At 46.5% G+C, this 18,200-nt stretch overlaps 1 protein-coding gene and 1 non-coding gene across 3 annotated transcripts; both read left to right on the top strand.

The window, feature by feature from the left end:
• Positions 1 to 466: 466 nt before the first annotated feature.
• On the top strand, positions 467 to 17,237 carry TEKT1 (tektin 1). 2 transcript variants are annotated; one of them, XM_059907513.1, is made up of 8 exons: positions 467 to 684; positions 2,206 to 2,412; positions 5,488 to 5,653; positions 7,778 to 7,906; positions 8,439 to 8,582; positions 10,724 to 10,946; positions 16,358 to 16,554; positions 16,989 to 17,237. In XM_059907513.1, exons 2-8 carry the CDS (start codon positions 2,223 to 2,225, stop codon positions 17,194 to 17,196), a joined length of 1,257 nt encoding a protein of 418 aa, XP_059763496.1. In that variant the 5' UTR covers positions 467 to 684; positions 2,206 to 2,222; the 3' UTR covers positions 17,197 to 17,237. The 2 variants fall into 2 exon arrangements, with proteins under 2 accessions (XP_059763496.1, XP_059763497.1); XM_059907514.1 differs by lacking the exon at positions 467 to 684 and adding an exon at positions 832 to 909.
• On the top strand, positions 9,300 to 9,371 carry TRNAE-UUC (transfer RNA glutamic acid (anticodon UUC)). The gene has a single exon. It is a non-coding gene; the product is annotated as a tRNA-Glu (tRNA).
• Positions 17,238 to 18,200: the final 963 nt, after the last annotated feature.

The raw sequence follows: 18,200 nt of genomic DNA, 5'->3' as shown, positions 1-18,200 counted from the left end.
CTCCAGACGCCACTGGACATGCGGCCTGTTTAATATTCATGACGCCTCGTGGGCCCTCAGGACGCTAACAAAAGAATCGCGAGATGTTAGGGGGGCGGGCTCCACGGGGCAAAGCCTCCTCTGATTGGTTATTCTTAGAGGGAGGTTGCCTTCGATTGGGGGGTGTGAAAGGTGGAGCTGCAAGTGTGGCATAGGGCGGGAGATTTGAATACCCATTTTCTGTATTCCAGGCTGTGCGGAAGTGCTATCTTTTTACCAGCACTACAACCATAAAGAACATATTCCGAGCACTGTACTCTTAGTTTGGGAGCTCCAATCCACTCGTTTTCTAGATGGAGAAACTACTCCTGACTCCTAGCCCTGGGTTCGGCCACCGCCCCCGGCCGGAAGCTGAGGGGCGGGCCCCGGGTGCGAGACCCGACCCCTCCTCCTATTAATTACTCGCGGCCGGGGCAACCTCAGGAACCTCTTGCGGCTAACTCCATGCAGGTCCGGGCTTGTGGCTTAGTGGTCCCGGGATGGCCTGCGGCTGCGAGGGCCTGAAGGTCCAGCCCAACATCGCTGTACACCTGGGGAGTCCGAGACCCAGTGAGAGCAGTGCGGCCCGAGGTGGCCCAGCCCGCAGCAGGACCAACGCCAGTCGCAGGCCTCCTGACTCCCAGCTTGGTGTCCTGCGTCTTCGTGGTAAGTTGAGATGGCCGAGCATCTGGCCTGAGCGCTCCCAAGCCACATCCCTGTGTCCCCGGCGCTGGGGGAAAACACAGAACTCGCGCCTGCGCAGAGCCTTCTGGGGAAAACGCAGCTTCGCGGCAGACCCCGCCCCTTTTGCCCCGGTGACGCGTCTCCGGTTGCCATGGAGACTGCGCTGTTTACAGCCCAGTTCTGCAAGAACCCGGAGCTCCGGTTGGGGTAAGGAGGCTCCCATCCCGAAGTTGTGTAGTAGTTCTTTGTGGCGCTGAGGGTAAGCCCCGGCCCTACACCACCAACCCTTAACTGCAGCACACAGACCTACCCAATGCCTTGTGCCCATTGCTATCAGCCCGAATTTAGGTTTAGTTTCGACCTCAGCCCTAATTTCGATTTCTCTGGGAGCTACTCAGACTTATCCAGAAATCTTGGGTTAATTTTTTTGAGCCCCACACTCACACTTGGCCGAAGCCATAGGAGGGACTGGATTAGGAGACCCCATGTTGTCAGAGGGAGCCGGGTGGCCTGGGGCTCAGCCTGGTCAAGATCTGACTCCGGGTCCCTCCTTGTATGTTTGGAGAACTTCAGAGATCCAGAAGCCTTTAAGAGCAGGCGCTCAGATATATATTTTGGGTGAGGATGTGGGTGGGGGCAGTTTTTAGCCTTGTCTGAGGACGGCAGTTCTCACAGTCAGAGCTGTGTGCAGATGAGGTGGGGAAATGTTGGTCTTTCTGCTGCTGCTGGTCTCTGCCTGCTGCCTCCTCATGTGTTCCTCTTCTTGTCCTCTCCTTTTCTTTGTCCTGGGAAGGTTTTGTTTCTTTCATCTGCTGAACAGGCGCAATACCCAGTTGTCAGTTTACAGATGTCACAGTTGTTCTTTTATTTTTTTTAAGAAAACATGTCTGGGTTCATCTGTTTGGCAATACCTACTAAAACTGAACACTGCCTTATGACCCAGCAATTCTAATGCGTTATAAAAATGCATGCATATGTTCACCAAAAAACACATTGTCTCTAAATGAGAATATTCATAGCATTCTCATAATAGTGCCAAACTGGAAGCCCAAATACCCATAAACAGTAGAAAAGAGAGACAAATTTTGGTATAATCATACAATGGTATACTACACAGGAATGAGAATGAACAAACTACAAGTATATGAACAATACTGATAAATCTTACAAGCATAATGCTGAGCAAAAAAAAGTCGGATATAAAAGAGTACATAGTGATTCCATTTATATTAAGTTCAAAAACACCAAAACTAATTTATAGTGTTAAAAGTTGGAATAGTGGTTACTGTGTGGGTGAAGAATAGTGGTCAGAAAGAGGCGTGAGGTGCTGGTAATGCTTATTTCTTGATCTGGGTGCTGGCTGTACAGAGGTTTTCATTTTGTGTACAGATTATGATTTATGTACCTTTTGGTATGAATGTCACACTTTAATAAAAACTGACATTAAAAAAAGGACAACTTGCTTTCAATGAATCTAAAAAAAAAAATTCTGCTTTTGATCAGGACTTTAGAAACCTCAAATGGCCAAACTACTACAACATCCACCCAAGTTCTTGCCCTCAGAGTGGCACATTGCTAACAAGAACCAATACCACAGAGCAGAGGCCCAAAGGTCCCGGTCCGAACGCCTGGTGGCAGAAAGCCAGAGGCTTGTGAATGAAATTGAAAAGACCACAAGAAAATCTCAAAGCGATGTGAACAAGAAACTAGGTAAGATAACACATTTGGTATATCTGTGAACATGTTTGGATGATACTGTTGAGGTATGGCGATACTGTCATTTGCATTTTATGTTCAGGAATGGCAATGTATTATCTTGAAATATTAGGGAGAAACATGTGTATTCTCTGGCCTCTGTCTTTAAGTTCACTGCCCTAAGGTAGAGACATGGTAACCCAGTCTGATTTTCAGCCATTCATCAGACATTCTTTTACTGATTCGATACATATCTGTTGAGCATCTAAGAGCATCTATGGACAAAGCCCTGGGAATATCACAGAGGATGATCAGAGCCTCAGTTTTTGAGGGGCTCCTGGATTGAGGAGGAGAAAGATAGAAAAATGAATAATCAAAATATAACTAGATAGGAGCTGGGGGAAGGGGTACAGAAGTGAGGGTGGAGTCTGCCCTGGAGAATTGGGAAAGACCTCCTAGAGAGGAACATTTAAGCTGAGTCTTAAAGAAAGAGTAACGCTCTGGACAATCCCATTCCTATGAACACAATGTTAAAGGTGGTGCCCTTAAATAAGCAAAACAAGAATAAAAATAAGATGAAACAAACAAAAGTCCCAAATGCCAAAAAGTGATAAACCAGAGGTCACAAACTCAACAGTCTATCAGAGTTGGGCAGGTAACATAAGGGTTTGAATAAGACCCCTAAGCCAATAGAGAGTGGTGGGGACTGAGGGTGCCTGGAGAACATGTGCTCCATCAATTTCAACCCATTTTTTCCCAAGAAAGAATATGGGCCCAGTGTTGCTGAGTTCCCTGATTTTTTTTTTTTTTTTTTTTTTTTTTAGAAAATCTGGAATTTTACCCACTTTTTAAATGCTAGCAATTGAGTTGATATATTTATAACACTGGGCAGGATGAACAAACACATCTATAAACAAAACCTGGTCTAGTATTTATAACACAGGGCAGGATGAACAAACACATCTATAAACAAAACCTGGTCTAATATTTATAACACTGGGCAGGATGAACAAACGCAATTATAAACAAAACCTGGTCTAAGGGCTGCTAGTTTTCAACCTCCCATAAACCAAAACTTCATTCAGACCTGCAGGGTTAAATGTTAGGCTTCTCCTGATGGGTTGATGCTTACTCCTGATACCAGCCTATAGGTAGGCCTGATCACACTAGACAATAAAGCATTCTGGTTGACAAGGCGTGTCCCTGCAGACAGAGCTCCCAGTTAGTATTTTAGCATTTTATTCTCAAATATGATCAGATGAGGATCACCAAACATGTGAGGGAAGGTTCTAAAATGGCAAACACTGAAACAAACAAAACTAAAGAAAGTACACAGAGCAAAAGAAAAAATAACACTATAAGATCCTCAGGGAATTTAGAAAAGACATTGCATCTATGGAACAAGAAGACTCTTAAAAAAGAGAACATTCAGAGAACAAGAAAGTGTTCTTGGAAATTAAAAATATGAGAGCAGAATATTTTTTTAAGTCAAAAGAAGGGTTGAAAGATAGAGTTGAAGTATCTCCAGAAAGTAGAAAAAAAAGACAAAGAGATAGATAGAAAACAAGAGAGAAAAGACAAGAAAATTAGAGGATCCATCTGGGAGGCTCAATACCTATAGGAGTTCCAAACCCTCCTACACTGTTGGCAAGAATGTAAATTGGTACAGCCACTATGGAGGACAGTATGGAAGTTCCTCAAAAAACTAAAAATAGAACTACCATATGATCCAGCAATCCCACTCCTGGGGATATATCTGGAGAAAACCATAATCTGAAAGGATATATGCATCCCAGTGTTCATTGCAGCACTATTTACAATCGCCAGGACATGGAAGCAACCTAGATGTCCATTGACAGATGAATGGATAAAGAAAATGTGGTACATATACACAATGGAATATTACTCAGCCATAAAAAAGAATGAAATAATGCCATTTGCAGCAACATTGGTGGACCTAGAGATTGTCATATTGAGTGAAGTAAGTCAGACACAGAAAGACAAATTATCATATGATATTGCTTATATGTGGAATCTAACAAATGAACTTAGTTACAAAACAGAAGTAGAGTCACAGATGTAGAAAACAAACTTATGGTTACCAGGGGATAAGGGGGGGAGGGATAAATTGGGAGATTGGAACTGACATATACACACTACTTTATATAAAATAGATAACTAATAAGAACCTGCTGTGTAGCACAGGGAACTCTACTCAGTACTCTGTAATGGCCTATATGGGAAAAGAATCTAAAAAAAGAGTGGATATATGTATATGTATAACTGATTCACTTTGCTGTACACCTGAAACTAACACAACATTGTAAATCAACTATACTCCAATAAAAATTTTTTTAAAAGTTGTATAAGAAAGTAAATTTATCATAGTATCATGATATCATGGTTTGAGTATAAATAATACTTACATACCTACAATAATATAAACAAACATTAAATTATTATTTAACAACATGGTGACACAGCTATATTGGGAAGATTGAAAGATCAGAAGTGTGTTGTATAAGTCATATAAGAGCAAACTCTTATCTTTCATCATAGGAAATCAATAGGTAATCTTAAAACTGATAATGAATAAATAGCAATGTAAGCAAATGCCAGAAGAAATACTAAAAGTGTTTAAAAAGCGGTTGCTTCCAGAAAGTGGGAGTGGGTAGGGATGTGTCAGAGAATTGTAATACTTGTAAAACTATTTGACTTTCCAAACAATATACATTTGTGTCTTTCACAAAATTAAAAGTTATTAAAAACAGTGGACTTTGAAGAATTAGAGTCAATGAGTGTAGAATGGTCTTTGGATTAATTTGATGTTGAATGTTAAGAAGAAATATATTCTTATTTCCTTCCTTCCCTCCCTCCCTCCCTCCATCTCTCCCTCCCTCCTTCCTTCCTTCCTTCCTTCTTTCCTTCTTTCTAATAAACTCAGAGATGTAAAGATGCCCCAAGTAGCACAACTCTAAGAAGAAAAGAAAGTATCTCGGGTAGGTTTACAATAGTCTTCAAGTTTCTAATCTAAGAGTTGGCTACATTGGGAATAGATTAATCCTGGTGTGACTTCTCTGTGTGCTTCAGAGCAGAGGCTTGAGGAAGTCAGGTTCTGGAAGAAGGAGTTAGATGGCAAACTTGAGCAGCTGGTGCATGCGACCGAAAATCTACTCATCTATCGGACCAGATTGGAGAAAGCCCTGGAGAGCTTTAAAGAGCCCTTGCACATCACTGAGAAGTGTCTGGAATACAGGTAGGAGGGAAGGTTCCTCTAATGAATCATCTGTTGTAAGAAATGAATTGCGAAGAGGTAAAAGCTGACTGTGCTAGGTGATGGGTTAGAATGAGACAAATGAGCATGTGTTCTTTTAGAGCCTGAAATTATCTCAGCATGCCCAGGGTGCTGGGCAGTGGAAGGAGCACTGGACTTGGCTCATGTCTAAACTCTGCTCTTGACTAAGTTAAATATAAGTTAGGACTAGGTTTGGCAGTGGGTAATCAGAAAAGGGCAAAATAACATTGAACTTAGATAATTTCTCTCTCTCTCACGTTTAAGGAGTCTGGAGATACTTCAGGGTTGGCATGGTGTGCCACAGTGTCAGGCTTCCAGGCCTTTTCTATCGTGTTGCTCCACCATCTTATTGCTCCATGTGCGTGGCTTTTACTCCCAAGGTTACCTCGTGATTCACGATGGCAGCTGGAGCTCCAGCCATTATGTCTACATGCCAACAAGTAGGAATAATAAGGGTTTGGCATTCACCGTTTCTGCTTGTATCCCGTTGACCAGAGCTTAGTCACATGGCCACACCAATAGAAACTGGGAAATGGTGGTCTTTATTTTGGGCAGGCAGAGCAGATACAATTACTAGAGGACAAGTCTGCTCCTATACACAGAGCCACATGGAAGCACTTTGTAATCCAGAGAGCACTGTGCAAACATACCTTTTTACTATAATTTCCCTCCTGTAAGTCCTCTGAGTAGGATGATCCTCTCTGCTCTGGGGTGATGCTGATTTGCAGACCTGAGGCCTGTCACAGCCCTAGGGGGAGCACCCTTCTGCCAGCAGAGGCCCCTCCAGTCGAGTGCATCCTCCTTGCTGGCTATTGAGCGAACCCTCCCAAATGCAGATCTTTCCAGGTCACTCCATGCTTAGAATCCTTTCATTACAATCCTTTGCCCTAGTACCTTCAAAATAAAGTTCAAACTTCTTAGCTTCAAAAACAAGGTCCATCCTGGTTGGGGCCCCAGTGACCCCTCCAGGGCCATATCTCATCCCCAACAGTGGGATGTACTTAGGGGTGCTGTGCTGCTTGCAGTTTCCCAAATGCACTGTGATTCTGTCCACACTCTTCCTCCTTCCCAGAAAACCCTGTTACCTCAGTGAGCTTAGCCAGGACCCCCTCTGCAGCAACCAGGCAGCAACCTCCCAGCCAGATTTAGAGAGTTTGTGAGGCAAAGGGAAGTAGCCGGTGATCAAAGAGGCCAACATCCAGTTGGCTCAAGTCTACACCTAAGGGAAACTAGGATGTAGAGGACATACATGGATTGAGCACATGCTCCTCTGTGGCAGGTACCGTGCTATCTGCTTTCTTATCTCCTTTGTCCCTTGCCACAACCCTAGGAAGTACTAATAGTTATCCCCATTTCACAGATGAGGAAACCAAGGCACAGATAAGTTATACAGCGTGCCTGAGGTCACACAGCTGGTGAGTGGAGACTTCCTCCCTAGCACTGTCATGCAGGTGGAAAAGAATAAACTATCAGACAGCGACTGATCAATTTTGGGAGTAAGTGGTTAAAAACATGAGTAATGCCCAGTTAGTTCTGTGACATGGGGTGAGTTACGTAATCTCTCTGAAACTCAGTTTCCTCACCTGTACTTGAGAGGTTACGTGAGAAGGAATATCCGCATGAAAAGCTCAACACAATGCTTGTCTCGTAGTAAGTGCTCAGTGGTGGGGGTACTATTAATTTTGGCATTATTATGACTATTACTATTGTTACTATAAAGCATCTTTTTGGATTCAATCCTTGTCAGAGGACTAGGATCAAGGAAGGAAACATGTCTTTAAAATTCTAAGTCAGAAGACAGTGTTTCCGATAAACAGGTAAAAAGTAAAAGGCTTCGGAACCGATGGCCAAATTGAGGCCAAAAAGTCCAGCTGGCATTTTTCAGACCAAGTAACCAGTCACCGATTAATTTTTCCTCATTATGTTTTGGATATTTTGAAGTCGCATAGACACCAACTAATGTACATCCCCCATCACATCATCCAGATGGATTTGGTCCAGTTGTCCCGACAGTTTTAAAAGTCAGCAGATTTTGAGTTGCCTTCCTCCACGTGTGGGATGACCGTCCACCTTTCTCTCGGTCAGGGAGAAGCGAGTTGGCGTTGACTTGGTCCACGATGAGGTGGAGCAGGAGCTGATCAAGGAGGCCGAGATCATCCGGGGGGTGACGGCCCTGCTGACCCGCACCCTGGAGGAGACGTCCGAGCAGATCAGGTATGGCCATGCGGGGCCTGCCCTCACATCTCCACTGGGCATTATCTAGAAAAGGTGGTGCCCACCAAGGCCGTGCTCCATGGCCCAGAAAGAATGGGATTTAATACCCTACAAGCACTTTCCATGCCCCAAGGTGGCCCAGGAACACTCAGAATGAGACGAGGACAACCTCTCACGCGTGACAGTCACCCTCTGGTGGCGGGGTTGGGGTGCGGCCAGATTTCACCCCTGATTGTAAACTGGAGAACACTGGAGCTGACCTCTCACAAACAGGATGCCACAGTGGTGACATCCGAAAATGTCACATTTGGAGGGAAGATCTTGAAGTCCTAGCTTGGATACATTAATTTGTCACCAAGTGTCTAATGGTGTGTGGGTGTGTGGGTGTGTGTGTTGGGGGGATGGGAAGGTGGGAGGAAGTGTCGCCATATTGCACTAGACTGGCTTCATTTGCCATGGTCTCCCAAGAACCTGGTTTAGGTGCTACCTAGGCATTCCAGAGGGAGAAACCCAGTTTACCTTCTCCCTTCAGGCTGAACCGCTCTGCCAAATACAGTCTTGAAAAGGACTTGAGGGACAAGTTTACAGCCCTGACCATTGATGATATCTGCTTCTCACTCAACAACAACTCGCCAAACATCAAATATTCTGAGAACGTCGTGAGGGTTGAACCAAAGTGAGTGGGTCCCTGCTGGCCTGGCCCTGCTGTCCTCCTCCCTGCTGTGTGTCATCCTAGTGCTTCTCAGAGAGGCAGGCAGGACCTAGCACATCATCCTGAATGCAGGCTGAGAGCTGGGAAGAGGCAGGCTTGGGGCAAAGGCGGGCGCTGAGCAGTGAGTACCCTGACACAGGACCCAGAGGCGCCTCGGTCCTCCGGGTTGCCCCCACTTTAAGAAAGTCTGATATTAAAAAAATTTTTGTGGGGGGGGCCATACCGTGCAGCATGCGGGATCTTAGTTCCCCGACCAGAGTTTGAACCCACGCCCCCTGCAGTGGAAGCGCGGAGTCTTAACCACTGGACCACCAGGGAAGTCTCTGATATAAAATCTTTAAACCTTTCAAATTTATTCATTTACCTATTTGCATTTTTAACAAGTAAAAGAATTTAAAAATGTAGAAAGGGCAAGTTAATAATTTCCCCATATCTACTCCTTTCTATCATTACACTCCCCGAGATAACCAGTGTTATCTGTATGTTCTTACAAACATATGTATACACTCACCTACACAAATAAATTTTGTTTCTTTACAAAAATGGGATTGTACCATGTACCTTTTCTGTAACATCTAACTTACATTTTTCAAGTAACATTACATCACAGACCTAACTCATTCTAATTTTTAAAACGTTCTTTTTGAAGTAAAACATACATATAGAAAACTGCACAGGAGTTCCCTGGTGGTCCAGTGGTTAGGACTTGGCACTTTCACTGCCAGGGCCCGGGTTCAATCCCTGGTTGGGGAACTAAGATCCCACAAGCCATGCGGTGCAGCCAAAAACAAAGAAAGAAAAGAAAAACGCACAAATAATAGTAAACAGTTTAATGAATTATCATTGTTTTAGTTATCTTTTGCTGTATAACAAGGTACCCCAAAACTTAGCAGCTTAAAAACAATAACCATGTGTCATCTCCCAGCTTCTGTGGGTCAGGAGCCCAGGCATGGCTCAGCTGGGCGCCTCTGGCTCACATCTTATGATGTTGTAGTCAAGGGGTCTGCTGGGGCTGCAGTCTCATCTGAAGGCACAACCGCGGCGGGGGGGGACCCACTTCTGAGCCGACTCGTGTGGTCATGACAGGCCTTGCCACCCGAGCCGCTCCACGGAGCTGTCCCAGGATGTGGCAGCTGGCTTCTCCCACAGCGAGTGATCCAAAAGGAAGCAAGAGAGAGAGGGCAGCCGAGACAGAAGCCACAATTTTCTTTCAACCTAATCCTAGAAATAACCTCTCATTATGTCTATTCATGAGAGATGAGTCAATGAGTTCATCCCACAACTCAAGGGGAGGGGACTATACAAAGGTGTGAATACCAGGAGACACAGGGGGTCATTGGGGACCATCTCAGAGGCTGCCTCTAGTCACACAGCAAACAATCTCCATGTAACCACCAACCAGGCCAAGAAATAAAACATTACCACCAACACCAGAACCTCCACCCTGTCCCCTCTTGATCAATACCTCCTCTTTCCTCCCCAAAGAGAACCACATTCCTGAGTTCTAATAGGTTTGTTGTGCCTACTTTTGCATTTATTAAATAGCATCATGTACTATGTATCTCGTGTGTCCCTTTCCTTCCAGTCAACATTATTTTGAGATTCCTCAAGTGTTATATAAAGCAGTTCCTTGTCAAACTAGCAATTTATTCATTTCTTTATAGCATTCCAGTATGGACTCACATTCTCCTATTTTATTCAGTGTGTTGTAATCTGTTACTATTATAATTTACTTTGATACTTAAATTGTCTCTACCTATGTGATCTTGACGAAGTTACTCCATCTTTCTGAGCCTCAGTTTTCCTCATCTGTCAAATGGGGGTATGAAAGTTAGCTCACTAGGCCATCGTGAGGATTAAACGAGAGGATGTCTGTAAAGTGCCAGCCCAGAGCCTGGCACAGAGTAAGTAGGTTTCCCCAAAGTGACAGTTATTGCCACTGACAGACCACCATTCGCTCTGCCTAGAGATGGGGAAACGTTCTAGGTGCTTCTGATGGTGGAGGGAGGCTTAACTTCCTGTGGGTTTCCAGTAGCTTGTCCTACCCCCATACCCACACATCCAGCCCAAATATGCTATGAATGAATGCATGGGTCCTGTTTCAGCTCTGTGAGTCTGGAAGACTGGTTGGACTTCTCCAACACCAACGTGGAGAAGGCCGACAGGCAGAGGAACAACTCTCTGACGCTGAAGGCCCTCGTGGACCGAATCTTGTCCCAGACGGCCAACGACCTAAGCAGGCAACGTGACGTGGTGGACACCGCATTCAGGAATGGGCTGAAGGAGACCAAGGACGCCAGGGACAAGCTGGCTGTTCATCTGGCCAAGGTGAGCTCCCCGGGGGGACCATGGAAGAGCACCTTCAGAAGGTTTCACCCTGTAAACCTAGAATGGCCTTCAGGGCTTGTGATCCTGTGTACTAAGGAGTAGAGGTCACTCAGCTCTCTCCATCTTAGCAGCAGGCTTTGGGCTTTGGGGGACTGGAGCGGGCCTTGGCCCCGCTCTGGGCCTCCTTTCTTACTCATCGCTGCAAAGAACAGGCTGTCTCCCCTCTCTGGGCCTTAGTTCGTCCTTCTGTGGAGCATAGAGATGTACCATATGCTCTTATACGTTCTTTTTTTAAAAAAAAAAAGATTTATTTTTATTTATTTATATTGGCTGCGCCAGGTCTTAGTTGCGTCAGACGGGATCTTTGTTGCGGTGTGCATGATCTTTTAGTCGCAGCATGCGGACTTAGTTGCGGCACGCGGATTCTTGGTTGCAGCATGCGGATTCTTAGTTGCAGCATGCATGCGGGATCTAGTTCCCCGACCAGGGATCGAACCCGGGCCCCCCTGCATTGGGAGTGCAGAGTCGTACCCCCTGGACCACCAGGGAAGTCCCTTATACGTTCTTTATGACTCTGAAGTTCCGTGAGTTGAGTGCAACCGATTTCTCCAAACCCAGATGCAACTCTGGGATTCTGGCTTGTTGTCTGGTTATCCAGCCATTTGCTGGTAAACTGGCTCCCAGAGGAGAAAAAAGCCCCTGATTTATAGAACTTGCAGATTTCTGTGGTGTAAATTCTTCCACCGTGGTCAGTTTCAAGTTACCCATTTAACACAGGTCTGGCAGAATTCCTGAATGTTTAACAATTGGAGCCCAATAAGCCGACTCTAGCCCATGTCCCTCACCAGCAAGGACCGCTGGGTCCTGAGCATATGGGACCATCCCGCAGGCTAAGCTCAGGGACAGTGGGTAGAGTCCAGTGGAACAAGGGCTGAATTTGGACTGAGGACCTGTGGGCCCACATTCCAGTCCTGCGACAGACCAGCTGAGTGACTTAAGCAGACGCCTCAAGCTCTCTGAGCCTTCCGCCTCACCTGTAACACTGGGACAGCTACAGTTACCTGATGTGGCCGCTGCTGGCCCACTCCTTGCTTTTCACTGATGGTGAAGCAGCCATGGAGAGCGGAAGGGACCCCAGGTGGCAGGTGCATCACTGGCAGCCTGGGACTAGAGCCCAGGCCTGCTCAGCTACCGAAACCTTGTCCTTCTGCTGCATTCCTCCCTTGCCTTCCATGGACCCAGAGTCTAATTGTAAGAAAAGATTTATCTCTGTGATGAGCAGGGCAAACCAGAATGTCATCAAAAGTTATACTGCAACAGTCCGCAAAATGACAGGTAGAAGAGCCTTGTGGGTAAGCGTGTAGAGCCTGGAGCCAGACAGCCTGGGTTCGAAATGGGGCTTCAACACTTGCTGTGTGATCTTGGGGAGGCTACTTAATGTTTTGTGTTCTTTTATGAGATGGTCAGTCACGTGCAGCCATAAGGAGAAAGGGGGCTCAGGAAAAAACACAGTTTATATTGTATTCACAGGTCCTAGAGACAGGAGGCAGGGCTCCCCACGCAGGGCCACATGGAGAACACACTAGTGTGGTCAGGCGGCAGATGACAGGAGCAAGGGGAAGGTGGAGGCCACGGCCTTTACTGGGGTTTCCTCAGGACGGGCCAGGCAGGGCAGCGGGAGCACTTTAGGATCAGCTAGTGTGAATAACCTCAGTGGGCTTTGGACTATGGAGTGGTCCCCAGTCGCCTGGCAGCCGGCCCTGGGATGACTCAGGCAGAGGAAGATGGCCTCCTGGGCTGAAAGGGCAGAGAGAGGAGGGAGGGCTCTGGTCTTGCAGATCCAAGGCCTGCTCAGGCTGGTCCTTTGCCGTCTCCAAGAATCGAAGAGCCCAGGGAGGGACAGTTTCTCCCAGCCAGAAAGGTTTTTTATGATGTCAGAACATCACAATGCATAGAAAATTTAAAACATTATAATACACTTAAGCTGCCTGTTCCTGGGACTTCCCCGGTGGTCCAGTGGTTAAGACTCCGCACTTCCACTGCAGGGGGCACAGGTTCAATCCCTGGTTGGGGAACTAAGATCCTGCATGCACATGCCATGCTGTGCGGCCAAAACAAAAAAAAAGCTCCCTGTTCCTTGGTTTCCTCATTGATAAAATAGGGACAGCAACAGTACTCACCTCCCAGAGTGGGTTAGGGTAAAATTAGACAACCCAAATAAAGTATTTAGAACAATGCCTGGCACATACCGATTTTATACACACGCACATATATATACATACATTTACATAGTTTATACATATAATCAATATAATAGATAATCAATAAAAATTGGCTGCTGCTGCTGCAGCTAATAATAGGAACAACAACAACAATAATAGTAATAATGATAAACGTAGCCAAAGACTAGTGAAGAGGCTTCCTGGTGGAGTAAGAACTTAGTCCAGGTCTTGAAAGATGGATCTGAGATAGGAAGGCAGCGGGGAGGAGGGTCCACCGTAAGAGAAGAGGCAAGAAGCTGGGCTTTGCAGAGGCCTGTGAGAAGCCCCGTCCTGCCGGGGGAGATCCTGCAGGAGCTGGGAGCTGTGTGGCTGAGGCCTTGGCAGCAACATCTAAAATGAGCATCCAGGGACTCACCTGGTGGTCCAGTGGGTGCGGACTCCCACTCCGCACTCCCAATGAGGAGGCCCGGGTTCGATCCCTGGTCAGGGAACTAGGTCCCACACGCATGCTGCAGCTATGAGCCCACATGCCGCAACGAAGATCCCACGTGCCATAGCCAAAAATAAATAAACAAATAAATAAATGTTTTTTAAAAGTAAAATAAAATGAGCATCCAAAATGATCTGGACAGGCTCGAATGATGGACTAAAACAAATCAGGTGAGATTCCCTGCCCCCACCTGGAGATACCAACCTAGGTTCTATGAGAAAAGCCTCCAGCTGGTTATCACCTGGCTAGAAGCCTCCGTGGTCATGAAGAGGCTCGGCAAACGGAGGCAACGGCCTCCAAATTAAAGGGTAGGGACGGGCTTCCCTGGTGGCGCAGTGGTTAAGAATCCTCCTGCCAATGCAGGCGACACGGGTTCAAGCCCTGGCCCGGGAAGATCCCACATGCCGTGGAGCAACTAAGCCCATGCGCCACAACTACTGAGCCCGCGAGCCACAACCAGTGAGCCCGCCCGCAAGCCACAACTACTGAGCCCACGTGCCACAACTACTGAAGCCCGTGCGCCTAGAGCCCGTGCTCTGCAACAAGAGAAGTCACGACAATGAGAAGTCCACGCACTGCAACGCAGAGTAGCCCCCGCTCGCCACAACTAGAGAAAGCCCGCGCACAGCAATGAAGACCCAACACAGCCAAAAACAAAAACAAATAAATAAACAAATTTATAAAGAAAAAAAAGAAAAAAGAAACATTAAGAAAACCAGATGTAATGTGTGGACCTCATTCGAATTCTAATTTAAACATACCAACTCTTACCGAAAAAAAAAAAAAGGACACTGAGGGAAATTTGAACACTAGATTTTAGATAATAATAAAGAATCTTTCTTTCGTTTGTGTGTGATAAAAAATATTGTCGTTATGTTGAAAGAAAAAAAAAGAGTCCTTATAACTTAGAAACATACTCAAGTATTTAAGACTGAAATGATATAATATCTGGGAGTTCCTTTAAAATAAATAAGCTGACGGCAGGGGTGCATAGAGGGCATTATCGATGAAACAAGATTGGCCGTGTATTGATCATTGCTTAAATGGGTGCTGGGCCCATGAGGTTCACTACACTACCCACCTTCATGTATGTTTGGAAATTCCCATGATGAGACGTTTAAAAAGAAAAAAAACTTAAGGAAGAAATAAAATTTTAAACTAGTGAAATATTAATCTGAAAACCCGAGTAGCTTCAAAGGAATCTTTTCTTCGCACAAAGCCACCATCAAAGAAACCAACAAAACTCAGATTAAACTGCTCACCCTTTCTTCGGGCTTCTAGGGGGCAGAACTGGTACTGAAACAGAGAAGGACCCTATGGTCCTTGCTCCCCTCCCCCCATGTCCTCAGCCTGCCATCTGTCTGTGGAAAAACTTCAGCCAAAGAATAAGTTTAATCAGAGAAGTGAGAAAATACAGAAACAAAGGAAAACAGTCAAAGGAGACCAAATAATAATAGTTTAGTCATTAAGCATAGTCAAGGACCTTTAGTTCCTCCTCAAGGGCTGTAGATGATATTCTGAGCCGTATCCTGTGAGCTGTCTTATAGGTACTGAAACCCCCAGCAGGTGGAAGAAGTTAACTACATGGTGACCAGACTGTAGCCATGACATAAGCTGCCGCAATTCTGAGAATTGGTCTCAAGGAAATGGGAACAAACCGACACTGGAACTGAAGATTAATTGTACTCAAAACAATCAAGATGACGCTGATCAGACCACCGATGACCAATACCAAGGTGACTGTCAGAGGTGACTGTGCTGTTTCTGCATGTAGCACCCTCCCTCCGTCTATAAAAGCTCTTGCCCAATGATTGTCCGGTTGTGCTGGGGAGTTGGCCTTTGGACAGGCGTCTGCCCTCCCCGCCCGCCCTCCTGGTTGCCGGCATCCAAAATAAAGCAAACTTTCCTTTCCACCAACCTGGCCTCTTTAATGGTTTTTGAGCGGCGAGTAGCCGGACCCCACCTTCAGTTACAGTACTAGTGGGTGGATTGGTAAGGAAATAGGCAGCATTCCACTCATGATACAGAGGTACTTTATACCAAGGTAAATGGGCAGCCTTCAGCCTTTGCTGAGGGAATCTACATATTTGGGAAGGAGAAGAGGCAACAGTGGCCACTTGTGTCCATTCCATCTGTGAGGTTCTAAGGTTGGGTGAGTTACCTTGCCCATGAGCAATCACTGCTGTAATGAAGAGGGATCAGACTCTTTCTGGGATCCTGCTTGGGTAGATATCAGAGGTGCCCTCTTCCTAACCTCCTAAGAGCATCTGCTGTTGAGGTTTTTTTTTGTTTTTTTGTTTTTTTTAATAAATTTATTTATTTTATTTATTGTTTTTGGCTGCATTGGGTCTTCGTTGCTGCACATGGGCTTTTCTCTGATTATGGAGAGCGGGGGCTACTCTTCGTTGCGGTGCGTGGGCTTCAGTAGTTGTGGCACACGGGCTCAGTAGTTGTGGCTCGCGGGCTCTAGAGCGCAGGCTCAGTAGTTGTGGCTCGCGGGCTCTAGAGCGCAGGCTCAGTAGTTGTGGCGCACGGGCTTAGTTGCTCCGCGGCATGTGGGATCTTCCCGGACCAGGGCTCGAACCCGTGTCCCCTGCGTTGGCAGGTGGATTCTTAACCACTGCGCCACCAGGGAAGTCCCTGCTGTTGAGTTCTGAGGAACACACCCCAGCCTCACCTCCTCTAATCCTTTCTGTAAGGTCATGGAAGAGATTGCCTCCCAGGAGAAAAATATCACAGTTCTCGAAAAAGCCATCCTTGACCAAGAAGGACCTGCCAAGGTGGCTCATACACGCCTGGAGACCAGGACACATCGGCCTAATGTGGAGCTGTGTTGCGACGTCGCACAGTACAGGCTGATCAAGGAGGTCGATGAGATCACCCACAACGTCGCAAGGTAGGCGCAGGGCTACTGGGGCTCCGTTTACACCTGGATTGTGAGCAGGGTTAGGCGATGTCATCGTGGGTGATGCCAGGTGGGCATAAAGACCTTTGCACCTTTCGTGTTTGAGGGGTTCTTTTCCAGAGGGCAGTCTCTCCTAACTCCCGCCAATTGCTGCCATGCAGGGACTGCATCCCGATGTTTACATTTTTCTGAAGTCCAGCTCCAGATGTTTAGGTAAAATCTACAGTTTTAAACGTTGGCAGTTCATGGGTTTGTCTGCCTTGTGAACATGGCCCAGGGCCACCAATTTGAAATCTCTGTCTTAAGGAGGAGAAAGGAGGAAGACACATCAATTTGGATCCTGCACTGAATATATGAATACATTCTTCCCCCTGAAATAGTGATGTAGAGCCATAAATTATTCCCTAATGTTCTTCCTCTTCTAGATTAAAGGAAACATTAGCCCAAGCTCAAGTAGAGCTGCAAGGCCTGAATCGCAGGCAGCTCGCCCTGCAGGAGGAGATCCAAGTCAAAGAGAATACCATCTACATCGATGAAGTGCTGTGTACGCATATTAGGAAGTCCATCCCTCCAAGGGATGGGGATGACCACGGGGAGTGGGCCGGGGGCCTTAATCCAGACACTGTCTGCTGAAAGTAGGATTCTCATTAAGCCATTCTCATTAAACAGAGTCATAAAACCGTAGAACAGAACTCTCATTTCAGGTGGGCAGAACTTCCAGTCAGCCCACCAAAAAGTCTTGGCTGGGGTTCCAGGCCTGCTCGGGGCCTGAGATTTGGGTGCAAAGCTCTATTCTGCTGCTGCTAGTGGTCCTGTGGTTGTTTAAGTGTTAAGTTCCATGAATTAGCACAGGCCATTCTTATCACAGGACTTCAGGCCTGGGGGAGGGGTCCAAGACGTTTTAGTTCAGATTTATTTCAATTCAGAAGTTGGGCTGGATCCCCTACTCAGACCATGCCCATCTTACTCATGAGAGGACCGGTGAACACTTCTCCTGGCCCTCAAGATTCCTTTTTCCTAGAAAACAAGGTGGTGGTTGCTGACTTAGACCCCTGGCTGGTCCACGGGATGCATGTTCAGTTCATACGGAACTTAGATGAGAGAGGAGCGGCCCTGGGTCAGGAGTCCCCCGTAAGCCTTCCCAACACCTGTGGGCGTCTCTCTGGGCCTCTTTCTCTCAGGTGAAATTGAGACAGGCTGGGACCTGAGACCCTCCAGTGGAGTGATTGCACCTGAGCAAACATCTCCCCGAGCAACAGAATACAAAGAAACCATAAGGGACTAAAAATAACCGCATGCACAAAAAGGCCACAAACCAACCGCTATTTCTGAGGTGCCGGGAACAAAAACAGGGCACTGAGCATGATCCCTGCCCAGGGCACCACCAGGGGGGCTGGGCAGACCACCTAACCCACCCGTCTGTCCCAACCCACTGACCCACCCCCGTTGTTACCCATTTAAGGAACCAGCTCGAGCCCCCTCGGGGAGCGAGCAAAGACACCTGTTACTTGCTTTCACTCCCTCGTGCTGCAGCACTAGTCCCAGTAAAGCCTCGCCTGAATATCTTATCTGGCTTCTTATTGCTTTCTCTTGATTAAAGAGTCCAAGAACGTGTGTCGGTAACAAAATGAAGAGGA

The sequence above is a fragment of the Balaenoptera ricei genome, chromosome 20 (assembly GCF_028023285.1).
Source record: "Balaenoptera ricei isolate mBalRic1 chromosome 20, mBalRic1.hap2, whole genome shotgun sequence".
Taxonomy (NCBI): Eukaryota; Metazoa; Chordata; class Mammalia; order Artiodactyla; family Balaenopteridae; genus Balaenoptera; species Balaenoptera ricei.
Note: the sequence above shows the minus strand (reverse complement) of the source record. Positions and strands in the feature narration are given on the sequence as shown.

Coding starts and splice junctions, on each gene's coding strand:
- TEKT1 (XM_059907513.1), top strand. CDS start 2,223: ATGGCCAAACTACTACAACATCCACCCAAGTTCTTGCCCTCAGAGTGG. Junction 5,654..7,777: donor GAGAAGTGTCTGGAATACAG/GTAGGAGGGAAG, acceptor TCTCTCGGTCAG/GGAGAAGCGAGTTGGCGTTG. Junction 8,583..10,723: donor GTCGTGAGGGTTGAACCAAA/GTGAGTGGGTCC, acceptor GTCCTGTTTCAG/CTCTGTGAGTCTGGAAGACT.